The sequence below is a fragment of the Anabrus simplex genome, chromosome 13, assembly GCF_040414725.1.
Source record: "Anabrus simplex isolate iqAnaSimp1 chromosome 13, ASM4041472v1, whole genome shotgun sequence".
NCBI lineage: Eukaryota > Metazoa > Arthropoda > Insecta > Orthoptera > Tettigoniidae > Anabrus > Anabrus simplex.
The window spans coordinates 54,104,164-54,128,168 of NC_090277.1; the positions used below are offsets into that span (position 1 = coordinate 54,104,164).

The 24,005-nt window shown below is 40.4% G+C and overlaps 1 protein-coding gene across 3 annotated transcripts in view; it reads left to right on the forward strand.

Moving 5' to 3' along the window:
• Positions 1-7,362: 7,362 nt before the first annotated feature.
• Positions 7,363-24,005, forward strand: part of LOC136885069 (sin3 histone deacetylase corepressor complex component SDS3) — a 126,229-nt gene continuing 109,586 nt past the window's right edge. The window contains exons 1-3 of one of the 3 annotated variants that reach the window (XM_067157473.2): positions 7,363-7,715; positions 17,186-17,249; positions 18,751-18,864. In XM_067157473.2, coding sequence (XP_067013574.1) covers positions 7,556-7,715; positions 17,186-17,249; positions 18,751-18,864 — 338 coding nt within the window. In that variant the 5' untranslated portion in view covers positions 7,363-7,555. The remainder of the gene's footprint in view (positions 7,716-17,185; positions 17,250-18,750; positions 18,865-24,005) is intronic. The other 2 variants (XM_067157475.2, XM_067157474.2) reach the window with 2 other exon arrangements.

Here is a 24,005-nt window from a genome sequence, read left to right on the forward strand (position 1 = left end):
CTATACACCATACTTGTCCCAAACTACAAAAATGGCATCTACATTAGAAAATCCAGGCAAGAAGTATACTCTAAGATAGAGAAGATGACGGACATAATGCGTAAACGCTAAATTCGCTTCTACGATCATATACGACGGATGATCGACTCTCGATGGACGAAACGTATCTTCAGTACGGTATAATTGACTCAAAACCAAAAACGGCAATGCCATGGGCAGGAAAGATCTTGAAGAACGGGTACAAGCAGAAGATGCACAAGACCGAAATCTTTTCAGAACAGCCATCAAGACTGTTGGGACATTCCGGGACGAAGAACGGGCAAATGGTGTGAAATGGACAGAAAAACATCGTGCCAAACACAGTGGGCTAATGAAGACGATGTGGATCAAGCGAAAAATGAACAAATGCCAGAATGTAACGTGAGGCTTATCGTGGTCCCTAGTGGGCCGATTAACGAAGTTGAATGAATGAATAATAAGAAGAAGAATAATAAAACACAGGAAAAGATTAAGACCCCTACAAAAATAAGAAACTGAAAAAAATGTCAACGATCAGGAAGAGGAGAGTTAAGTTATTTGGTCACATAATGAGGATGGATAATGCCAGACTCACGAAACACATTTCTAATCATGTTTACAGTATAAGAATAAGAATGTCAATCAGTGGATACAAAGTATAAAAAGAGATATGACAGAGATGGGAATAATAGCAGATATAATACAGAACACAACAACTTATAGGAGATTTATCAAAATGTCAAGGGTTTGCAGGATAAAAAACGAAGGAACAGAATAACATCTGGACAGAAGAGGGAGGAAAAACACAGTGAAATAAAGAACTATTGGAAAATAAGAAAGGAAGCAGGAAAAAACTGAAACGAATGCAGAGGGTTCTTTTTCGTCGTCCTAAAATTGTCACAATCGATATAATAATAATAAGAAGAAGAAGAAGAATCCTCTGTGACTCAGGTGGCAGAGCGCTGGCCTCTCACAACTGGATTTCTCAAGGGTTTCCAGGAGAAAGAAAAGAAGGAACAGAATAATATCTGGACAGAAGAGAGGAGGAAAAACACAGTGAAATAATGAAGAACTATTGGAAAACAAGAAAGGAAGCAGGAAAGAAACTGAAACGAATGCAGTGGGTTATGTTTCGTCGTCCTAAAATTGTCACAATCGATATAATAATAATAATAATAATAATAATAATAATAATAATAATAACCCTCTGTGGCTCAGGTGGCAGAGCGCTGCCCTCTCACTACCGGTTTTCGTAGTCAGTCCATCCCTGTCACTCCATGTGAGATTTGTGCTGGACAAAGCGGAGACGGGACAGGTATTTCTCCGGTATTTCTTTCATTCCAACAACTAAAACCAAACCGCATGGCACTACAGCCATTGAAGGCCTTCGCCTACCAAGCGACCGCTGCTCAGCTCGAAGGCCTGCAGATTACGAGGTGTCATGTGGTCAACACGACGAATCCTCCCGGCCGTTATTCTTGGCTTTCTAGAGCGGGACCGCTATCTCACCGTCAGATATCTCCTCGATTCTAATCACGTAGGCTGAGTGAACCTCGAACCAGCCCTCAGGTCCAGGTAAAAATCCCTGACAAGGCCGGGAATCGAACCCGGTGCGTTTGAGTAAGAGGCAGGCACGCTACCCCTACACCACGGGGCCGGCTTCATTCCAAAAACACTCTCCGATATCATTTCATCTGTCAGTGATTAATCATTGCCCCAGAGGAGTACGACAGGCTCCGGCAGCCGGCACAATTCCTGTCCTTGCTGCTAGATGGGGCTTCATTCATTCCATTCTTGACCCAGTCAAATGACTGGAATCAAGCTGTGGATTTTATAATAATATATTTACGAGGTCTAGAATGTTTTTCATTGTTTTCATAATTCATGAGCCTTACAATTCGTTTGTGGACACAATCATTTTTTCTCCCTGTGGGTGGAGTCAAAGAATGCATTATCTGTAAAAGACTACTAAGATGAAACAACCAAAGAATCTGTACTCGCTTGCTCGTCTTTTAAGCCCAAGGGCATATTCATTATTTTATGTTTATGCCGTGTAGCGGAGAAAATATACTTGCGCGATGTTTTACACCCGGATGCCCTTCCAGACGCCAACCTCTGTTAAGGAGCTAATGATGATAAAATGAATAATGGTGAATGAAAGTGGGGTAAGGAGATGTAAGGAATTGACTGTGGCCTATGAATAGAAACTGCCTGGAAGTGAAAATGAGAAACCACAGAAACACCCCCGACGCAATGGTGGGTTCGAACTCACGGTACCCCAAATGCAAAGCTTGGCCATATAGCCATAGTGTACTGACAAGCTTTATCACTCTGCTCGGTGCTGGTAACCAGTAATTCTACAAATAGACCGGTTATTTTATTCAACGTCGTAACCTAAAATATTGAATAATTAACTGCACAAGCCCACTACATAAGATGATTCACATACTCCACTAACACGAGAAACACCGTTTTTTAACACAAATTTTCATAATTTTAGGTTCCTATTTACACCGGAATTTTGTGATTCAACTTAAAGCACCGCTGCATTTGCAATATCAACTTCTTTCGTATCCCTACTACATCTGCATTGTGATAGCGGAAAATGTTATTTTCGTGTAACGGTTACCTCAGTTACAAAAAAAAGATTATAAATAACAGTTTAAAAATAACGTTTCACCATTCATTATACACTTCTTAGAATGGTATGAGTTATATAACGAACGTTTGTTACAAGTCAATCAATCAATGATCTGCATTTAGGGCCGTCACCCTAGTGGTAGATTCCCTATGAGTTATTTACATACCGACAAAGTTGACCGTGCGGTTAGGGTCACGCAGCTGTGAGCTTGCATTCGGTAGACAGTGGGTTCGAACGTGGCGCTGCTACGTTTTTACACGGCTGCGACCCTTTCCCGTATTGACTATGGCAGTGCGGTGTATGGTTCCGCATGAAGATTTACGCTGAAGCTTTTAGATAGTATTCACCATAGCAGAGTTAAGCAGGCTACCGAGGCTTTCCATACTAGCCCCATTCCCAGCATGCCAACGAATCGAATAAGACGCCAGAAGATAATCCTCACGCACGCTGCCAAAATTCATGAAATGTCGCAACATCCAGGTTATCAATGCATCTTTAGTACCCGATACCACCAGGCGTTCCAAAAACGGTCGAATGCCACACAGCCGGTTGGGATTCAAATTGATAGCTTCTGTCGTGAGTTAGATGTGGCTATCGGCAGTTGTCTTGAGCGGACCCATAGCGAAGTAACCTCCGTGGCTATAGTTGGGCCTACGAGAGTTTGAGTCTGACGTTTAGCGCCACCGGCGAGAAAAAGTTGACTAACGCTGCTCGAAAATGGTCTGTTGCCGTGGCAACGATAACAGAGATGCCACTTTTAAGGAAGCTATTGCCACGTGGGTTTGCTTGCTCTCGGTCGCTTTTGTGATATTGTTCGGATTGGTACTGTGTTAGCTGTTGCTGGTTTATGCACTTAATATATTATTTACGTGTTTTTTTTCCTGAATATTATTTTCGTTGTTAGTTTATTTTTGTGAGTTAATCAGTGGCTAGTTGTACAGTTCTTTTCTCTATTTAACATGTGAATCTTTTTAGGTTATTGTCAGGTTAGTGATTATGAAATCTCATATTTATCGGCAATGACGTGATCTGTCTTAAATGCTGGAATTATTAGGGCGAGCTTAGGAACGGGTCGAAGTTTATCGAATTGCATTAGGCCTACATATTTAGTTAAATATTCAGCCTGTATGTAAGGGTGATATGCCACAGATGGAGGTGACCATGACAATGCAGCGCACTTCGTAGTTATTGCTTTCGTCGCTCAAATGTCAGACTCCAAGTCTCGTGGGCCCACCTATAGTTCCGCAGCTGGATATACGATGAAATCTATTCCGCGGATCTAAGGTGAATACGGACGCCTCTGTTCATCGGATGTATTTACAGGACTTCGTTCACCAGTATCCCAGCCGCGCGATATGTCTTTACGGATGGTTCCTAGATCGGAGAAAATGTAGGATGCTTATTCGTCTCCGATGATGTTCGCACGAAGATCTCGCTTCCCAATGTCTGTAGCGTGTATACCGCGGAGCTTTTCACTATCGTAGAAGCTCTGCAGTTTGCACTGGCTGGCGAAAGAGACCAGTTTCCCGTATTTACCAACTCGTTAAGTTTTATGCAGTCTATTGTCATCTGTTCCCACAACACCCACTGGTGCAGCGGATTCATGACCTTCTAGCCAGGTTGTATGATGCTGGCACTAGAATCACTTTCTCGTGGCTCCCAAGACATGTTGGGATTGCGGGAAATGAACGCCCTGATGAAGCTGCAAAAAAGCTGCCCTTTTACCACCTACAACTATGAATGTACCTGCTACGGATATTTGTTCTCAGCTACGCCCAGAAGCGGATCCAGGGACGAGCTAAGGGGGGCTTTATCCCCCCTCCCTCCCTCCCTCCCTCCTTATTTAATTTAGAAGTTTACAAAGTTTTTTTCGTTTAATGAAATTATAACTAAAAATTTTGTTCCTGCATTAAAAGCACAGGCTGTGTCACTAAGGTTCGCTAGGGATGAATAGTAGCATAGCGACTATAGAATAGTAAGTATGGAACTCGAACTCGTCCTAGCAGTGACCGGAGGACTGGCAACACTAGGCTCCATGTTGGCAGCGACCGTCGAATCCAAGGCTTCGCAAGTAACGACGAGCTTGAGGATGCGATGCATTAATGTTAGCAGAAATATTGAAATATTAGCTTACAGAATACTATTTTCTATGCAATGAATAGCAAAAGTACATTTCCTAGTGTTTCAGTTTTATCGTCCTTTGAAAAGACAAAAAATGAAGCAGAAAATAACACATTTCACAATTTTGTAGATAAGGGCTTCTTCTAGCGGCGTTGACATGATTACAATTGTTAACAAAGTGACCCCTTCAGAAGGGCTTATTCCCAGTCATTTTTCTAGGTAGACGAAATTATTAAAGCAGCACAAATGTAAGATGCAGATCGCACGGCAACAAATGCTGAAAGAGCGAAAATATCACTATGGAGAGATAATTGGACAACGTTTCGTCCAGAAGAAAATAGAAGTCCAAAAAGTTGTATATATTAGTTCTTTCCCAATATATAGGTTATTGCTACAAATGTTTACCACTCTGCCGGTCACAACAGTCTACACAAAAAGAAGTTTCCCGCCTCTACGTAAGCGCTAAAAGCGTACAAGTACAATGGGAGAGAACCAGCTAAATGAATTTGTAAATTTATAACAGGTCAAATGTTGATTGATGTGAACAGCTAACACGTAACTGAACACAGTAAAGTTGATGTATCAGTAATACTTTAAGCAATATGTATTGGAATTTTGTGGTGAAATAAATATCAATTTACCTTAACTAGCGTTTACTATATTATAACAACTTCCTTAAAATAAATTTGGAAAAATTAATCACTACGAAAGTAAAATATCCCAATAATTACTCTTTGTTTTTGTTTCGTGGGAATTTTTTAAAGTTAGCCTCTCCCTTTAGGGAATCCTAGATCCAGCTTTGGCTACGCCGAACCATCTTGGTGTCCTGGGAATAGGTGTGGTTAGCTATCTGAACTCCCAACAAGTTGAGAGCAATTAGGAAGACAACTGCCGTGCGGTGGTCATCTTTCCGGCCTTCTCGGAGAGAAGCCGTAGTTTTGTGTAGGCTGAGGATAGGCCATGGAAGATCTACGCACTCTTACCTCCTTAAGAGGGAAGACACTCCAGTGTGTTTCTGTGGTGCCGACTTCCCCGTGGCCCACATCCTCACACAATGCGCCGATCCCTCTGGCCTAAGAAGAAACCTCGGTCTGCAAGAGACACTCGAACTCATACAGGCCGACGATCGGAATGCTACTGATCTCGTCATTAGCTTTTCTGTGTGAGAGTGAATTAATCACGGGTTTCTAAATTTTAAGTTTTCAGTATCCTTTCCGGCTAATGACTTAATAAAATTTATTTTCGTCCTTTTTTAAGATCATCTTCTAATTTCTCTGTTTAATAAATAGTTTTAAATTTAGGCCTATTTTCATTATTTTTCTACTTAATTTGTTCAAAGAGGATGGTTACCTAGTTCTACTTCCTCTTGAAACAGTCATCACCTGTTTCTGCTTTCATAGTTTTTTTTTTTTTTCAAAATATTGCTACTTTGCCCTGCTTTGAGAATGAAAATTATTTTCTGTGAAAATTTGGTGACATAGAAACCCAAATCATCATCATCATTGGCTTGACAGTCTTTTGTGAGCCTTGGAATTCCCTCAAAAAGTTTCTGTCATTCTTTCATGTTCAGTGTCATGCTCCTGCAGTTCTTAATTCCTAAGATTCTGATGTTCTGACAGACCACAGCTTTGGTCTTCCAACTTTTCGGGATCCTTCCGGCAACGTATTAAATATCTTCTTCATCACGCTGTTGTCATTGGTACGAAGTACAGGTCCAGTCCACTCTAGCCTCTTGATCCTGATGACTTTATCCAAAATAAGTCTGTGTGTCTTCAGCTACCCCTAGAAATATCTAGGATAAGCTGAAGGAACTACTGGAAACTACTACTACGAATATTAAAACTACTGCTTTATTATTACTATTTTATTAATTTCATGTTAACTCAATAATAATAATAATAATAATAATAATAATAATAATAATAATAATAATTTTCAACTTGCCCAGTCGATGAAATACTGTAGTTGTATGTTGCAGATTAAAATTCGTCGCTTTTATTGTGAGCCTAATGCAATACACATTTTCTTCTCTTGTAGGGAAGGAATTCTAAATGTTACGAGACTGGGATATCTTTAATCGGAGGGCAAAAGGTCACCCTAGTTTAGTTTATTGGAAATATGCCTATTGAAGCAAATGGCAATCGACGTATTTCCTCGTCAACACATCCTACTATTCTTTACACTGAACAAGAAGTTCTTCGTTTATATAAAGGGATCAGGTCCAATTGTACAGTACAAAATAATTGTTGCTATAATAGGACTCGAACTCTGGCCAGTACAGTTAGCGCTATCGATTATGCTACCGAGAACAAACCACACCCGCTAAGCAATTTCACGTCATCCACGGTGGATTCATACTATCAAAATATGACATCACAGTCTGGTAAGCAATATTGTTCTGTTTTCTTATAGATGACGTCCTGAAGAATATTTCTCAACTTAAAGAGTACATCGACTTGCGATACCAGCGCTCTCTGTAGATATTTTTCTGAAGTGTATTAGCATCCAATCTGCGCTATCTGCGTGTTTACGAACGGCAAGAATGCGGTTTTTGACGCTCTTTTGTTTCGTCTTTACTCCCTGTGTTTACCCACCAAAGCTCAAAAAGTTAAAGATGGCGACCATCGTGTTGAATTCTTGTCTTTGGTAGTTGTTCTAGTTGTTGAATGCTGTGTTGAATGTTGTACGTTATTAGACGTGTTAAGTTAGAGTTGTGGCTGTCAAGAAACGGTCATTAGTTTTTCTGTTTGAAAGTTGTTATATAAAGATAATTTCATGGTGTATTTACAATCGTATCTGACAAAAATGTCATCACATCACGGTTCGCCGTATTCGTCTGCGTACGTTCACGACGAATACGATTTTGATGATGACAACAACGATGATGATTTGGATGACGATAGAGACAATGACGAACCGGACGAAAGTGATGAAGGTACGTACCTAACCTTAAGAACCATCACTCTAACATAGCTAAATACTTTACAAGCAATGGGTGGGTTGGCGACCATGGGGCTCTTAGCTGGGTGCTGGCACGTTTTAACCTTTTTTATGGTACGGTATAGAAAAACAGTAAAGCAGTCAGAATTTAAGGTATTATTTCGCCCCGTCAACATCATATTTCTTTTGTTATAAGTAATTGAAGCAATTAAAAGACTTTTCGTGTGTGTTTCATTTCCAAAACCCTCCTGTCACTTTCAGGATTACCAATACTTGCAAATATTTTAACCCAAAATGAAAATAGGCCCAGCTGCTGATCTGCTTATGAAACGAAACTGAAAATGACTACTTTTACAACTGTTTTGGTACAACCTAGAAGCATTTCAGTTGGAAGAACTTCCATCCTTAGTACGGTTAAATTCTGACTGCTTTGCTGTTTTTTCTATACTGAACCAAAAAAAAAAAATGTTTCACACAGATTGTGTAGGCTACCATTCATCAGAAAAGATAGGCTATGCAACTCAGGTAGGCCTACTCAATCAGCTAACCTTGTGCTTGTTTATATATGATAAAAAAGCATGGAGGGGGTCCAACACTTCAAAAAATGAAGCTATCGGGCATAGAAAGACAAAGGCCATGATGGGTGTGAAAATGAAAGACTCCCTTCGCCTTACGACCTAATACCATCGGGGTCTGAAAACAAGAGTTGACCAAGGGAGGTCAGATGGGATAGATGAAAGTGAGGAGCCTGGCATAAGTAAGTTGAAGAACTTCCATCCTTAGTACGCTTAAATTCATCATTACTTCAGCCCGGTCGACAAGACTTTCACACACATGTAACGACTGTCCTTTGTTGACACGCTCGTGGCCTTCTCGGGAAGGATGTTGTCAAGTGGTGCTAAGAGCTGCCAGCCTTAGGAACTAAGTGAGTGGGCTGGTGGTGGTGATTATTGTTACATGGTTGGTGAGGAGTTGATCTTGCCATGCGGGCGTTAAGATACGACCTGGACAAGACTAGTGATATAGGGACAAGCAAAGGGGGTCTGGGGGTTTAAGCCCCCAGGTTAGAAGCGGCCCTAGGCCTCTAGTTTCATGTGGAAACATGATTGGTCTGGACTGGTTCTTGCTGTGTGGATGGTTAGGTTAGGAGCTGGACAAAACCATTGGTCTGGACTGGTTCTTGCCATATGGACGGTTAGGATAGGACCTGGACAAGGCCACTGGTCTGGACTGGTTCTTGCTGTGCGGACGGTTAGGATAGGATCTGGACAAGATCAGCGATATATATTGTGCTGGGTTTGGTAATGGATTATGATTAACATTATCGACGGGAATGACATCAAGTGCCACTTTACATTGGCCAATAGGAATGCAAGTAGTCACTTCAGAAATGAAAATTGCGTGTAATACTCTTCATTAGGTTATAAAAGTAAATGTGCTTCTGGGGGTGGTTAGGTGGGTTCCTGGACAGCGCAATGAACATATCTTGGCAAACATTCAGAAAAACTTACACTTTCCAGCGCACGCATCTAGGCGTGATTGCACTGTTATTTGTTTCTCGCTCGCGTCTTGCGAAGGGCTTGATCGTGCGGTACAGAGCTGCCAGCCGTTCATATAAAGAACTAGTCCTAGTGCAGCGGCGCTACTTTTGAATTTACGAATCTCGTGACAAAGACCACTAGTATCCTGCGTGACACAGCCATTGGTCTGGATTGGTTAGGGTGAGTTGGTGACGAAGCCATTGGTTTAGATTGGTTAGACCATTGGTCTGGATCAAGCAAAGGGGGTTTGGGGGCTTAAGCTCCCAGGTTAGAAGCCGCGAAGCAGCCCTAGGCCTCTAGTATCCCGCATGACACCTCCATTGGTCTGGGCAGTTGTGTATTTCTGTAAAGACTTACATTACTTTTCTAGTATGATAAGGATGTAATATGTTGGAAATCTTTAGTGGAATACCTTGTAGAGAAGAGATGTGTTCACTGCGACAGTTAAGAACCCACCCGCTGTCCCTCAGAACTAATTTTGCTTTTATAACCTAATAGAATTTATCACGCGCCATTAAATTTTCTAACATATTACATCCTTATCATTCTATAAAAGTAATGTAAGTCTTACTGAATTTCTACCGCGTTGAGATACAAATGGATAAAATGACTTGAAGCAGACCCGCAGTCACTTTCACATTGGTAAGTCACATGATTTTTCTCATTAATGTAAAGTTAAAGCTTTTCACTCTTTCAAAAACACTAAATGCTTTTAACACTGTAACATACCTGCAAACACACACACACACATACACACTAATAAACAAAGAATGATCTGTTTCATTCTAAAGCAACATGCTCCTATTTAATCATCCCCCTGTGAGTGGGAGCGGTAGAATAACACCCATGGTATCCCCTGTCTGTCATAAGAGGTGACTAAACTTTGGAGTGTGGGTTGGCGACCACAGGACCCTTAGCTGAGTCCTGGCATTGCTCCACTTACTTGTGCCAAGCTCCTCACTTTCATCTATCCTATCCAACCTCTCTTGGTCAACTCTGGTTTTTTCCCGACCCCAATGCTATTAGGTTTGCGAGGGCTAGGGAATCTTTCATTTTCTGGCCCTTCGTGGCCCTTGTCTTCTTATGGCCGATATCTTCATTTTTCGAAGTGTTGGATCCCTTCTGTTTTTTCCCTCTGATTTGTGTTATATAGAGGATGGTTGCCTAGTTGTACTTCCTCTTAAAACAATAATCACCACCACCACTCCTATTTAATCATGCATATATATGTACAATATTGTTTGCTTTGCATAAACTTGTCAATGATTGTGAATTGGTGATATGAACATGTGGGACAAATTATGATTGTAGTATCGTCCACTGTCACCTTCGGATCGTATTCAAGAACAAAACTTTGAGCGAATACTTTACAAAGTCTACTTTGATAAGGGTGCCTAACTTTGCTGTACGTCTGTTTCGTAGACGCTACTTTCTCCAAAGTTGACTTTGGCTGTAGTAGACTTCGCAAAGTAGAAATTTTATGAACTGTATTTGAGTTTGGCAATGATAATGTGTGTAGTAAAAAAAAAAAGGAAAGGAAAGAAATGAGGCTTCCACCAAGCATTTTTAGTAACCACAGCTGATTCGGCCTACTGTATTGTAATTTTTCACAGTATTTTGTACAGATTTAGAAGACAAGAAAATGCAACCGATGACTAATTTTGAGAAGGAAGTTTTGTTAGAACTTTTGAAAAAATTCAGACATTATTGAAGGCAAGAAAACCGACGTGAGCTTGAAAGGAGAAGAAGAAACAAAGCTTGGGCAGAAATCAGCAAGGAATTTAGTGGAACTGTAAATGCTAGGAAAAGAAGTGCTATCTGTTTTTAAAAATACTGAAATTTGAAAACAGCAGAGAGGAAGGAAAGAGAAAAGGAAAGACTGACTGTAGATGGAGGGCCATCTCTGAAAGACCTCAAGGTTGCTGGTTTTCTGTCATCAGTTGATAGCATCATGTCTCATCTCAACCTACAGGTTAAAAGTAATTTTAACAACCATGGTTTTTGACCTGACAAAAACACAGAATTTGAAGGTAAGAAAGCTAATATTGTCACAAATTTAGCAGTTTGTTATTACTAGAAGATGCCTGAGGCCCGGTTTATTCAGTCTTAGTTAAAAGAACACTAACACACTGTTAACATAATGTTAAAAATTTAGCAGCATGTTAAGTTTCTTGCATTCATCCAAACATTTCCTGGGAACTGTTAGCTAACACAGTGTTAACTCTCCCAAGTGTCACGATCATTGAAAATCAGTGACAAAACTATACAGTTTGTGAGCGTGCTTTGTTTAAATACAGCTGTAAACCAAGGTGCGTGTGAAGTCAACATTTATTCATATTTTTTGTCTTGACTGTGAATTTCATGTTAATTTATAGTATGAAAAAAAAGCCACGAAGAGAATGCGTGGTACAAATTCTCTTATTTTGGAAATTATTTCCACATATATACAAAGTGTTCTCCCTAAGGCTTTTTTAATAAGCGTACCACCCTGCCATTTTTACACACCGCCTGGCTAACATAATCCAGATATGTGTTAGTTTCATAACATTAATACATATTTGAGTCAAATGAAGATGCAAATAATGCAAAACTGTTTTGTTTATTCAAATGATAACTATTATTGTAATCATAATTGCATCAGTTACATCCGAGTTCAAATGTTCAGCTTGACTATCGCAGAGTATCGTGCATGAGCAGTGTCCGGATTAGCATGTGAGCACTAGATTGCACATGGCACTCTACAGCAACCGAGTGGTAAGTCCTGGTTTTACGTGATGATGAATGAGCAACAGACAGTGAGAAGTTCAAAATACCGTACTCTTATGTCTTGTTCATAATAACACTAAAATAGTTCAATTTTGCAATTAATGTTTACCTGTCTGATATTTATTGTTAATGCTCCGAGGGGAATAAAATAAAATTTGATCATATTAATTGTTTACGTAGTATTTCCCGCCCAGCTACTCATTCCTATCACCGGCTGGCGAAAATTTCTGGAGAAAACACTGAATTACCTGTTATACAAACTAATGGATCCGTGCTCAAAGCTCAAAGTGACGCTCGGCAGAAAATTCCTAGTGAATTCAATCTATGTACTGATATCAGTCAACCTACAATCAAGCAACTGAAATAACTGTATGAAAATCATCTCTTCCCTTTGTAACTCTTCCTGGAAAAGGCCTATCATATTCCAAATATTCAAGATACAGAAGTTCTGCATCTAATGCAACTGCCATATTTTGAGCTAACAGAATTTAACTGCTTAAACCTGGACAGTTAATTTAACTGAGAATTTAACAGATTGTTAGTCTTAACCAATGTTGATTAAATGCTAATTTGGTTAAGTTCACTGTTAAATTATATTAACAGGCAGTTAAATGTTAGGCCTAACTGAGGTTGAATAAACAGGGCCCGAGTCTGTTCTAAACCTACAGATATTCAGTTGTGTGTCAGCCTTGTCGGAGGTCGACCTGCAAATTTGTGTTGTGTGTGTCCTCCGCGCCTACAAGCTCCGCACCCCGCCGAACATGGACGTTTCCAGAGACCACGAGACAGACTGCAGTGCGCTGACGTGATCGTCGGTGATGTCAGCCAGCGCTATAAAAGGAGCAACGTTTCTCGCCTCTCCAGGACTACCACAGTGTCTAACGACCAGACTATACACCGCAGACACTACAGACACGGAGGTACCCTCTTAAAAATGTGTTCTGAACAGGTGGACTGATTACTGGCCGTGAGGTTTCACCTCTGGACATTGCCTCATTCATCCTGCATCCTGTAGCCATGTTGAGCACCCATACAAGCATTCTGCTATTCACTCAAGTCCCCTACAGTGCTCCGACTCCAATCATAGCATTCTGCTATATATGAACATTAGACACAAGTTCCTTGCAAGTTATATGCCTCCTGTTAGCATTCTGCTAATACGAACTCTCTCTACAAGTTCCACTTGTTGTTATACATGACCGATAGTTTGCGACTATCAAGAACATAGTCATTTAGTCTCATTTGAACAGACTGTCTCATCAAGACAAGGTTGAATGTATATAGGAATCTCAATTTGTACAAGTGTAAATATTATTCAGGCCCTCAGCCTACTACCTTATATTAACATTAAACGTGTGCAACTCAACAAGCTTCAAGAAAAGTTTCGTTCTATTTCATGTACATATTGTATAAATGTGTTGAAGCAATAAACTTTTATGTTGTGCCTTGTATACCAAGTTCCTTGTATACAACAATTTGTATTATTATTTAATATTATAATCTTTTACTTGAGCCTCCGTGGCTCAAGCGGCAGTGCACCGGCCTCTCACCACTGGGTTCCGTGGTTCAAATCCCAGTCACTCCATGTGAGATTTGTGCTGGACAAAGCGGAGGCGGGACAGGTTTTTCTCCGGGTACTCTGGTTTTCGCTGTCATATTTCATTCCAGCAACACACTCCAATATCATTTCATCTGTCATTCATTAATCATTGCCCCAGAGGAGTGCGGCAAGCTTCAGCAGCCTGCACAATTCCTATCCTCGCCGCTAGATGGGGCTTCATTCATTCCATTCCTGACCCTGTCGTATGACTGGAAACAGGCTGCGGATTTTAATTTTCAATCTTTCACTTATACACACGATATAATAATCTGAACTCTGGTGACTGAATTGGTATGCAGATGGGATTAGAATAGAGATTATGCATTTGGAGCAATACAGCGTGAAGTTATGTTGGAGGGAAGGGAGAGGTATTCAGACTTGTCCTCGAGTATCAGCTGCCACGGACAATAAGCCTTGAAGCCTGATTAGTCGTGGACAGTCAACAGCCTAGGCTGAGTGTCAACAATTCTCCACATACCCATAATTAGGGTTGCAACTTATTTCCTAACCGGGTGAGTTGACCATACGGTTAGGCGCACACAGCTGTGAGCTTGCATTCAGGAGAGTGTGGTGAACCCCACTGTCGGCAACTCTGGAGATGGTTTCCCATTTTCACACCAGGCTATATCTTAATTAAAGCCATGGCCACTTCCTTCCTACTCCTATGCCTTTCCTGTCCCGTCGTCGCCATAAGACCTATCTGTATCGGTTCTACGTGAAAGAAACAGAAAAAATCCTGTCTTTCTTTTGAACTGAACCATTCTATTCTTTTAAGTCATTTTTAAACAAAGCCTATGAGGCTTCCCTGTACCTCCAATATTACAGCTTCTTATTTGCCTAAGATTTTATGCCACAGAATGTTTTCAGGTACGTTTCATGTTATGTTATAAAGAAGACAGAACCACTCTAATAATTTTCTATTGATAAAGACCCCATGTTTACTGTTAACAACGTAGGTGGGTGATGAGAGAGACTGCTCCCTGAGCTAACGGCATGAGTGCAGAAAGAGCCGAGTGCAGCCAACATGTTATCATTTGTGCTGTAATGACCAGATGGTGTTATGCTGAGTAAAGGCGAAAAAAAGCCACAGCAATGTACCTGGCTGATTATGTTATGTTATTCAATGTTATAAATTTCATTATTGGTTCGGTATTGAATTAAGATTACATGTAAAATAAATACAAGGTTTAATCCACCTACTCAATACTTTACATAAATTGCGATGTTTACAAAAACATTACAACAAGTTACGAGGTACTAGTTTCGGCCCTGTATGGGCCATCATCAGCCTAGCCAAGATACATATGTATATGCCAAAGTCTTAAAACAGAATTACACGGTGGAATGAAATATAAAAGAATGAATTGAGTATGTGATGGAATGATGCACATAAAATGGTGAATCTGTGAACTGTTACAGATGTAACAATGTAATGTTTATCAGTGACAAATAAAATGTTGGGAATTATGTCACGTATAATTAAACTATATGAATATTTATCATACAATTATTGTAAAACTGAATAAAAATGAGCTCTGTTGACGAATATTCTAAAATTGCACATTTAAAATTGTAATATGCCTGTTTTGAAGTGAAATCTAAATGCTTCTATTGAGTTCTAGAAGGTATAAAGTTCAACATTGGCGCAGAGGTTGTCCTCCTCCCTCCCTACTCTACGCCACTCTCATTCTGTCAGTTGCACTCCATCGGTAAGGTTGTTTTACATTGCGAGCAAGGTTCTATTGGTTCTTACTTGAATTGGGAGTATTCCTTACAGCATAGCAAGATTTTATTATACGTGTTACAAGAATGTCGAACAGTTCTATCAACATTCAACCTCTGTTGTGGATTTATTGGACATCATACAAGAAAGATTGCCTCTGCAGCACTGAGTGACATTGTAGTTAGGATTAAGAGCAAGGATAGGATAGTGCTTATGGGAGATTTCAATGCAAGAAATGGAGGCTAATAGAGTGATAAAATTGTTTATAGCTTAGACTGTAGTTTCTTATTCCCCAACTTTATGTACCTACCGATTTTCATTAAAACCTTTTAACCAATTTTCTCGTGGCTCGGTGTTGATATGGACTTAGCAACAAAAAATACAAAGTCATGAATATCTTTGTTATCATAACCAGTATGGTACACATGTATAAGACATAAATGATCGGAAATTTAATTCTATATAACTTAGTTATGTAGTATTTATTGATAGGACCACTAATAATATAAAAATTTGAGAATTAAATTTTAGGCCTTCCCCTAAACTACCATTTCACTCAGCGTGAATAAAATGATTTATAGCCTAGATTGTAGTGGCTCACCCCCCGACTTTACATACCAGTTTTCATTAAATTCATTTCAGCCGTTTTCCCGTGATGCGTGTACATACAGACAGGCAGAAATTACGGAAAAGTAAAAAGTGCATTTACTTGTTACTGTGGACATGACCGATACAGAAATACCATTATTTTCAAATTTTGAGCAATGTACAGACAAAACTCTTATTTTATATATATATAGATTGAATGAATGAGTTAGCCTGAAAATGTATAATGTCTAATAATGGACCCATTATATTGGTATTCAGTGTTCTCCCTAGGACTGTTTTAGAGGGCGCACCGCCCTGCCGTTTTTACAGACCACCCAGTTAACATAACCTAGATACCGTTATGTAATATTATTAAATATTTGAGTCATTGCGTGCTCCATATTAAAATGTAAATACTGGTAAACTGTTTATTTAAATGATAGATCTTCATTGTCAGCATAATTATGCATCAATTACTAAATGTTTAGCTTGACTATAACATAGTGCCGTCCGGCTCCATGGCTAAATGGTTAGCGTGCTGGCCTTTGGTCAGAGGGGACCCGGGTTCGATTCCCGGCAGGGTCGGGAATTTTAACCTTAATTGGTTAATTTCGCTGGCACGGGGGCTGGGTGTATGTGTCGTCTTCATCATCATTTCATCCTCATCACGACGCGCAGGTCACCTACGGGTGTCAAATCGAAAGACCTGCATCTAGCGAGCCGAACTTGTCCTCGGACACTCCCGGCACTAAAAGCCACACGCCATTTCATTTCATAACATGTGTAAGCGGTGTCTGGATTAGCGGGGAATCGCACAAGAGCACTCGATTCCTCTCGACATCACAAACCCATATGGCACTCCTCAGCAACCAAGTGTTAAGCGCCGTTTTATTGTGAACAAGCAGTAGAACACTAGAAGTTCATAATACTGTTACATCTTGTTCATGAGAATAACACAAAAATAGTTCAATTTTGCAGTTAATGTTTACCTGTCTGATATTACTATTAATGCCCTCTGTGGATCAGTGGTAGTGTGTCTGCCTCTGGATCCCAAGGTAGCGGGTTCAAACCCGGCAGAGGCAGTCGGATTTTTGAAGGGTGGAAAAAGTCCATTTGATACTTCAAGTGTATGATACGATGTCAGTAAGTAAAAGATCTGTGGTGACACATTTTCTGTTTCATTGAGTGTCCTTCCTGGTTGTAATGAATTTTTGGTATATTTCAAGTGTGGTTTCACTTCCTTACAGACACTGAAGAAGCCAGCGAGACGGACATGGGAAAATCGGAGGAGTACACAGAGATCAAAGAGCAGTAAGTTGAATTTTACTTTGGTTGTGAAATCAGAGCTAATCAAGTAGTCAAATAATCAAAAACTCTCGCCGGCTCCATTAACCTTGACCCGTTTCGCAGCCTTTCGCTCAGTCCGCAGAGTTGTTAATCTTGTCCCTCCATTTGTCCATATCACTTCATACCAATCCGGTTACTACGCCCGCACCGCACGTCTCTGGAATGAGCTACCACGTAAAATAAAAGCCTTGTCTCTAACTCAGTTTACAAACGATGCAAAAAGATGTAAATCCTTGTGTGTACATGGACGGGAGTGAAAGGGAGTGTAAGTGGGGTCGAGTGAATGGGTTATTGTACGAGTGTAAATATGTGAACAATTATTGTAAATAATCTTTGAAGCAAATCTATATGATTTGTGGTAAATAATAATAATAGTTGGAAATGTAGTAGAAATAGCTGATTTCACAAGCATTGGAATGTATAGTGGTGTGGGAAGGAGGGTATTAGGTATTGTAATATTCAAGATATCAGTGTTTAAGTTTTGAGACCCAGGCTTCAAGTTTTGTCACAATGCCACAAACACAACACAACATCGGTTATCACATTCAAAGTACAGTACATTTTTTCCATGTAAAATATGACCAAAGTAATAAAAATGGTAAAATATTCCTTTATTCTTTTTATTTTATCCGTTTACCCTCCACAGTTGGTCTCTCCCCCTCCCCGGACTCAGTGTGGGATCCCACCTCTACCGCCTCAAGGGCCTGAAACCCTTATATTTATTTATTTATTTATTTATTAGCAGTGTCGTGGAGGGTGAGACATTTGGTTGGGGATGAAACTGGGTGGAGGACCAGTACATCGCCCTAGCGGCCTCACCTTCTATGCTGAACAGGGACCTTGTGGGGCGGATGGAAGATTGGAAGGGATAGGCAAGGAAAAGGGGAGGAAACAGTTATGGACTTAAGGTAGGTACCATCGCGCCATTTGCCTGGAGAAGAACTGGAAAACCACTTCAAGGATGGCTGAGGTAGGAATCAAACACACACACACACACTCCCCTCCTTCTACTCAGTTGACCTCCAGAGGCTGAGTGGACCCTATTCCAGTCCTCATATCATGTTTCAAATTTTGTGGCAGAGCCGGAAATCAAACCCAGTCCCCCGGGAGTAGCAGCTAATCACATTAACTATTACACCACAGAGGTGGGCTGGTAAAATATTCATTCATAAGCTCTATAAAATAAGGCTAAAAATGCTCAGAAACATCCACTTCGTGCTTAATTCGAACAGGTAGTCAAAATGGAAGACAGGGAAAATATGACATTTCCTGAATATCCAAACCCTAATAATAATAATAATGATGATGATGTAAATTGTCTCATTTCAAAGCTTAGTTATAGAGTACATTTTATATTGAATTATTTTCGTTTTATTTATTTTTCAAGAAATATTTAATACACGATTCCAAAATATGAAGGTGGTGTTATTTAGTAGTACTTTTTGTGATTTCCTTTTTGTTACAGAATGTACCAAGATAAACTGGCTAATTTGAAAAAGCAGTTGCAGCAACTGAAAGATGGGACCCATCCTGAGTACAACAAAAAACTGAAGAAACTTGATATAGCATATAAGGAGAGGTGAGATAAATTTTGCATTGTTGATAATTAGATCAGATTTTAGAAGTTACAGGGTTGTTTAAAATGTAATGTCAGATTTCTGGAGTGTTTTTCATATTTATAACACCAGCAGATTGTGCCAATGTATCGGGTGCTGCGTTTGAAATATCTGTGTATGGGCACTTGGAATTACTTGATTTCCAGTTTGCACTTCTCCACTCTCCTGCAGCGTAAGCATTCCATTTTGAAAAGCATAATAACATAATGAGATGCTATACAGAAATTGTCGCCTCTCTGAAGAGCAATGATGGTGGTGGTGTGATTATTTTTTTAAGAAGAAGTACAACTAGGCAACTGTCTCCTATTAACACTAATCAGAGGGGAAAGATAAGGGCCACGAAGGACGTGAAAATGAAAGACACCCTAGGATTTGCAAACCTAATACTGTTGGGGTTGGAAAAGAACAAGAGTTTACCAGGGGAGGTCAGTTAGCTATTTTTTTTTTTCTATTTGCTTTACATCGCACCGACACAGATATATCTTACGGCTACGATAGGATAGGAAAGGCCTAGGAGTTGGAAGGAAGCGGCCGTGGCCTTAAGTAAGGTACAGCCCCGGCATTTGCCTGGTGTGAAAATGGGAAACCACGGAAAACCATCTTCAGGGCTGCCGACAGTGGGGCTCGAACTCACAATCTCCCAATTACTGGATACTGGCCGCACTTAAGCGACTGCAGCTATCGAGCTCGGTGAGGTCAGTTAGGACATATGAAAGTGGAGCATGGTACAAGTAAGTGAAAGCAATGCCAGGACTTAGCTAAGAGCCCCATGGTCGCCAAACCACGGCCCCAAGTTAGCCCCTGGGGCTCTGTTTTTAGTTGCCTCGAACGATAGGCAGGAGTTACCAAGGGTGTTATTCTACCCCCCTCCCACATGGGGAAGGAGCAATGAGGCTCATTTTTTTCCTTTATTCCTAGCAGTTGAAATGTAGTTGATCAACAATCCTACACTAGTGTTAAAAATGTTAACTAAAATTCAGTCATAAATCGCCCAGCAGATATTCGACTCTCTGCTGTCCAGTAGAGTAAAACAAAACGTCGAAATGGTGTGAAATCAAAATGCCTGCACACTGTAACTGAGGCCATGTTGTTGTTGTTGTTGTTGTTATTATTATTGTACAAGTAATTTTTTATATTATTCTCAATTGACATTTTGGTGTTGTCTGGAAGCGTAGGCTTGTGATTGATCCCAAGTTACCATTCATATCAATTTGTATTGATAGGGTGCGATCTCAAAACCTGGTTGCCTACCCTCTTGGTTATATTCACTACATGGTTCCTATGTGTGTGGTTTGATGAAACAAGGCTGTCGTGGAGAGAAAGGAAAGTGATCTCAATCCGTAAAAGACTAATATTAACAATGAAAAAGTTACAGTAATGATTACCACACTCTATCCTGATTTCAAACTCGAATGTCTCCGAAACCAAGTGACAGTGGATCATCCTATAATGGTGTTCAAGTCTTTAGATTGCTGAAGATGGTGACATTGGATGATCTACTAAGGATTTCTATAAGTAGACTCACTGTCCTTGGACTGAATAGTAGTAGTAGTAGTAGTAGTAGTAGTAGTAGTAGTAGTAGTAGTAGTAGTAGTAGTAGTAGTAGTAGTAGAATATAATAACGCCATTTCTAAGTAAATATGAAATATTTCTTTTTCTCTCTCTAGACCGTAATAGTCCCATATTCTCTCTCTTAATTCTGTCCGAGGTCTGTTTAAAAAAACTGAAATTGGAAATAACTCTTTAGGCAGTCTTAACTACAGCCTCCCCCCCTTTGGGTGGCGGTGGTAAAATAACACCCACGGTATTCTCTGCCCTTTGTAAGAGGCGACTAAAAGGAGCCCCAGCGGCTCTTAACTTGGGAACATAGGTTGGCGGCCATGGGGCCTTTAGCTGAGTCTTGGCATTGCTTCCACTTACTTGTACCAGGCTCTTCACTGACATCTATCCTATCCGACCTCCCTTGGTCAACTCTTTGTTCTTATCCAACTCCAGCGGTATTAGGTTGCGAAACCTAAGGAGTCTTTCATGGTCCTTGTCTTCCTTTGGCTGATACCTTCATTTTTTGAAGTTGGATCCCTTCCATTTTTTCTCTCAGATTTGCATTAGGCCTAAATAGAGGACGGCTGCTTAATTGACTTACTCTTAAAAAAGTAATCACCGCCGTCACCACCTCTTAATTCCAAGTACACAAGAACCTCGTTTATCCGACCCTCATTAATCCGGATCTCCGGTTTATCTGGATTGAAAATAATAAAAAGTTATATTTGCTTGTACGGTATTCCTTTTACGGGATCGAATTCTTCTTGAATATCTTTTCCGCCAAGGATAGTTGAGGACAGGAATTGGAAGTAAATCGGCCGCGGTCTATCAAAGATACCGTCCCGGCATTCACCTGGAATTGAGAATGGGAAACCAAGGATTCTTCTGAGTTCCTTGACACATTTGCACGCATTCCCGGATGCTTGGACATAGATGTGAACGACATAAATGACTGGTTGAAAAATTACTGTAATTCAGGCTACGGTATAATGACAGATAAATAAAATTATTGCCTCTCATTCCTCGGGAGGTGAAACCGCCTCTCCGTCAGAAGAAACAATGACCCATGGAGATGCAACAATGCAGCTGGACAAATTGATGGCCTATTTAGAATCCCAGACTGAAACCACACAGGCAGAACTGATGTCGGTAAAACGTCTTCGTGATCTTGCTGCGCGCAGAGGCTATACAAATGTAAAACAGAAAAGGTTCACATATTGTTTTAGTGCAAAAACGGAGTCGTAAATGTAAGAAAAGTGTTCTTTTATATATATATATACAGGGTGATTAATTTGAAAGTGCAGAGCAGAGTGCCGAGAATTAGGCGCGCTGGGAAGTGGAGACAGCAAGTGCAGTGCCCGCCATGACAAGCAGCCATAGTCGGCTCAAAGAAGCAGCATAATTATGCCTATAGAAACTAAACGAAACTGAACTCACCGGCTACATAGATGCTCTGGACAAATAAGTAAATGAATAAACAAATAAATAAATCAACTAGGAATTTAAACTGAACTCGCCAGTAATAAATAAATGTATAAACAAATAAATAAATAAATCAACTAGGAAATTGAACTGAATTCACCAGTATTTACAGACGATGCTGAAAGTGATCTCCTTCAGCTGCAATGCAAGCTTCACATCTTGTAATGAGATTTCGAAACACACTTTCTAGTTCATGGACACCGATAGAATGCACAATGTTCCTAATTTCAGTTTTTAATTCTTCTGCAGTTCGAGGATTATTCCTATAAACTTTTCCTTTAAGATTTCCCCATAGATAAAAATCACACGTGCTTAAATCTGGCGAACGAGGGGGCCATAAGCCTTTACTGATGATCTGATCATCATCAAACATTTCCCGTAACCGTCGCATAGAGCTACGCTCCATATGAGCCGTTGCACTAATCCTGCTGGAAATAGCCGTACCTTTTCTCTTCTTCAGTCAGTTCAGCAAAAAATGGTTCCAGAATGTTGTGAATATAACGGTCAGAAGTAATCGAGTCCTGAAAAAATATCGGACCGATAATTCGTCTGGCAATGATAGCGCACCACACACCCACTTTCACATCGTGCAGAGGTCTCGGCTGTAAAATGTACGGGTTGTCTGTATCCCAGATTCTATTGTTCTGTGAATTGACATATCCACTCAAATGAAACCAGGCTTCGTCGCTCATAAAAAGAAAATTCGGATCCACAATACCGTTGTGGACACTATTTATTGGCCAATTGCAAAATCGTATTCTTGCATTGAAATCTGTAAGCAGTATGTTATGGACTGAATGAGCCCGATAAAATCGTAAACGTAACAATTTTGTTGCATTACGTGCTGAAGAAGGTGAAATACCACTTTCCTGAGCTACTGTCCGAAGCGACTTATGTGGACTGACCTGAAGTCTTGCCTGTATATCTTCTAACCTCTCCCGTGTGAGAGCTGTTCTCCTTCACTTCTTTTTCTTCTTGCTTACGGAACCAGTACTACGCCACTTGTAAACGAGCTGATGCACGTAACGTTTTTATGGTACTGTCACACCGGGAAACTGTTTACGTAATTTTCGAAGGCACATTTTAACTGGTTTCTTCTTCTTTTGCAAATAACACTCGACCAAAAATATTCTTTGCTCTATAGTGTATTTGACCATCATGATTTTTATTTATTTGGCGTATGGTGAATAATGACAACCTATAAACTATTTACACAACCAGTGAAAGATGAGTACAAAGTCATCATCATCATCATCCTAAGCCATCTCCAGTTTCCCGGGTGTGGTATATGAGCCTCCTCCATCTCATCCTGTCCTTGTACCATTCTTCCTCCACCAACTTGTCCCAATCATGACCTCTCAGCAGTACATCGCTCTATCCATTTCCTTCGTGGCCTTCCCACGGGTCGTCTTCCTTCTACCTTTCTGTCAAATTCCTTCCTTGCAGTTCTGTTTATTGGCATCCTCTTCATGTGACCAAACCACTTCAGTCTTGATATCTGAATCTTATTGAGGAGAGAAGCATCTATTCCTACTCCTCTAATTTTCTCATTTCTAATCTTGTCTTTCCTGGTTTTCTGGATAATAGTGCGCAGGAATTTCATTTCAGATAAGTACAAAGTAAATACAAATTATCATATCTATACAGTCAAAGAAAGCTCTGACAGTTCATATATACACACTGAGTGCGAGTGATGTACATGTCACTAAATGTGAATGTCCAAACCTGCCACCCACTTCACTGCTTCGGGTGTTGCTGAGTTGAGGTCTTCCATGGTGCCAGTGAAAGCACGGAGTGGACATTCCTGCACTACATGTTTCATTGTTTGTCGAACCTCCCCACAATCACAGTATGGAGAAACTGACCAGCCCCAGGTGTGTAAAGTAGATGCTGTTCTACCTACTCCACATCTCATGCGGTTTAGTCTACTCCAGGTGCAACGTGGCAGATCAAAGCCTGCCAGCTTTGTGGATGGGTTATTAATATCCACTATTGCCCGAGGTGGGGATAAAGACCACTCTGTTAACCATTTAGAGGTGGGGTTGAATTCGCTAGATGTTATCTTCACGGCTGTCTTCCA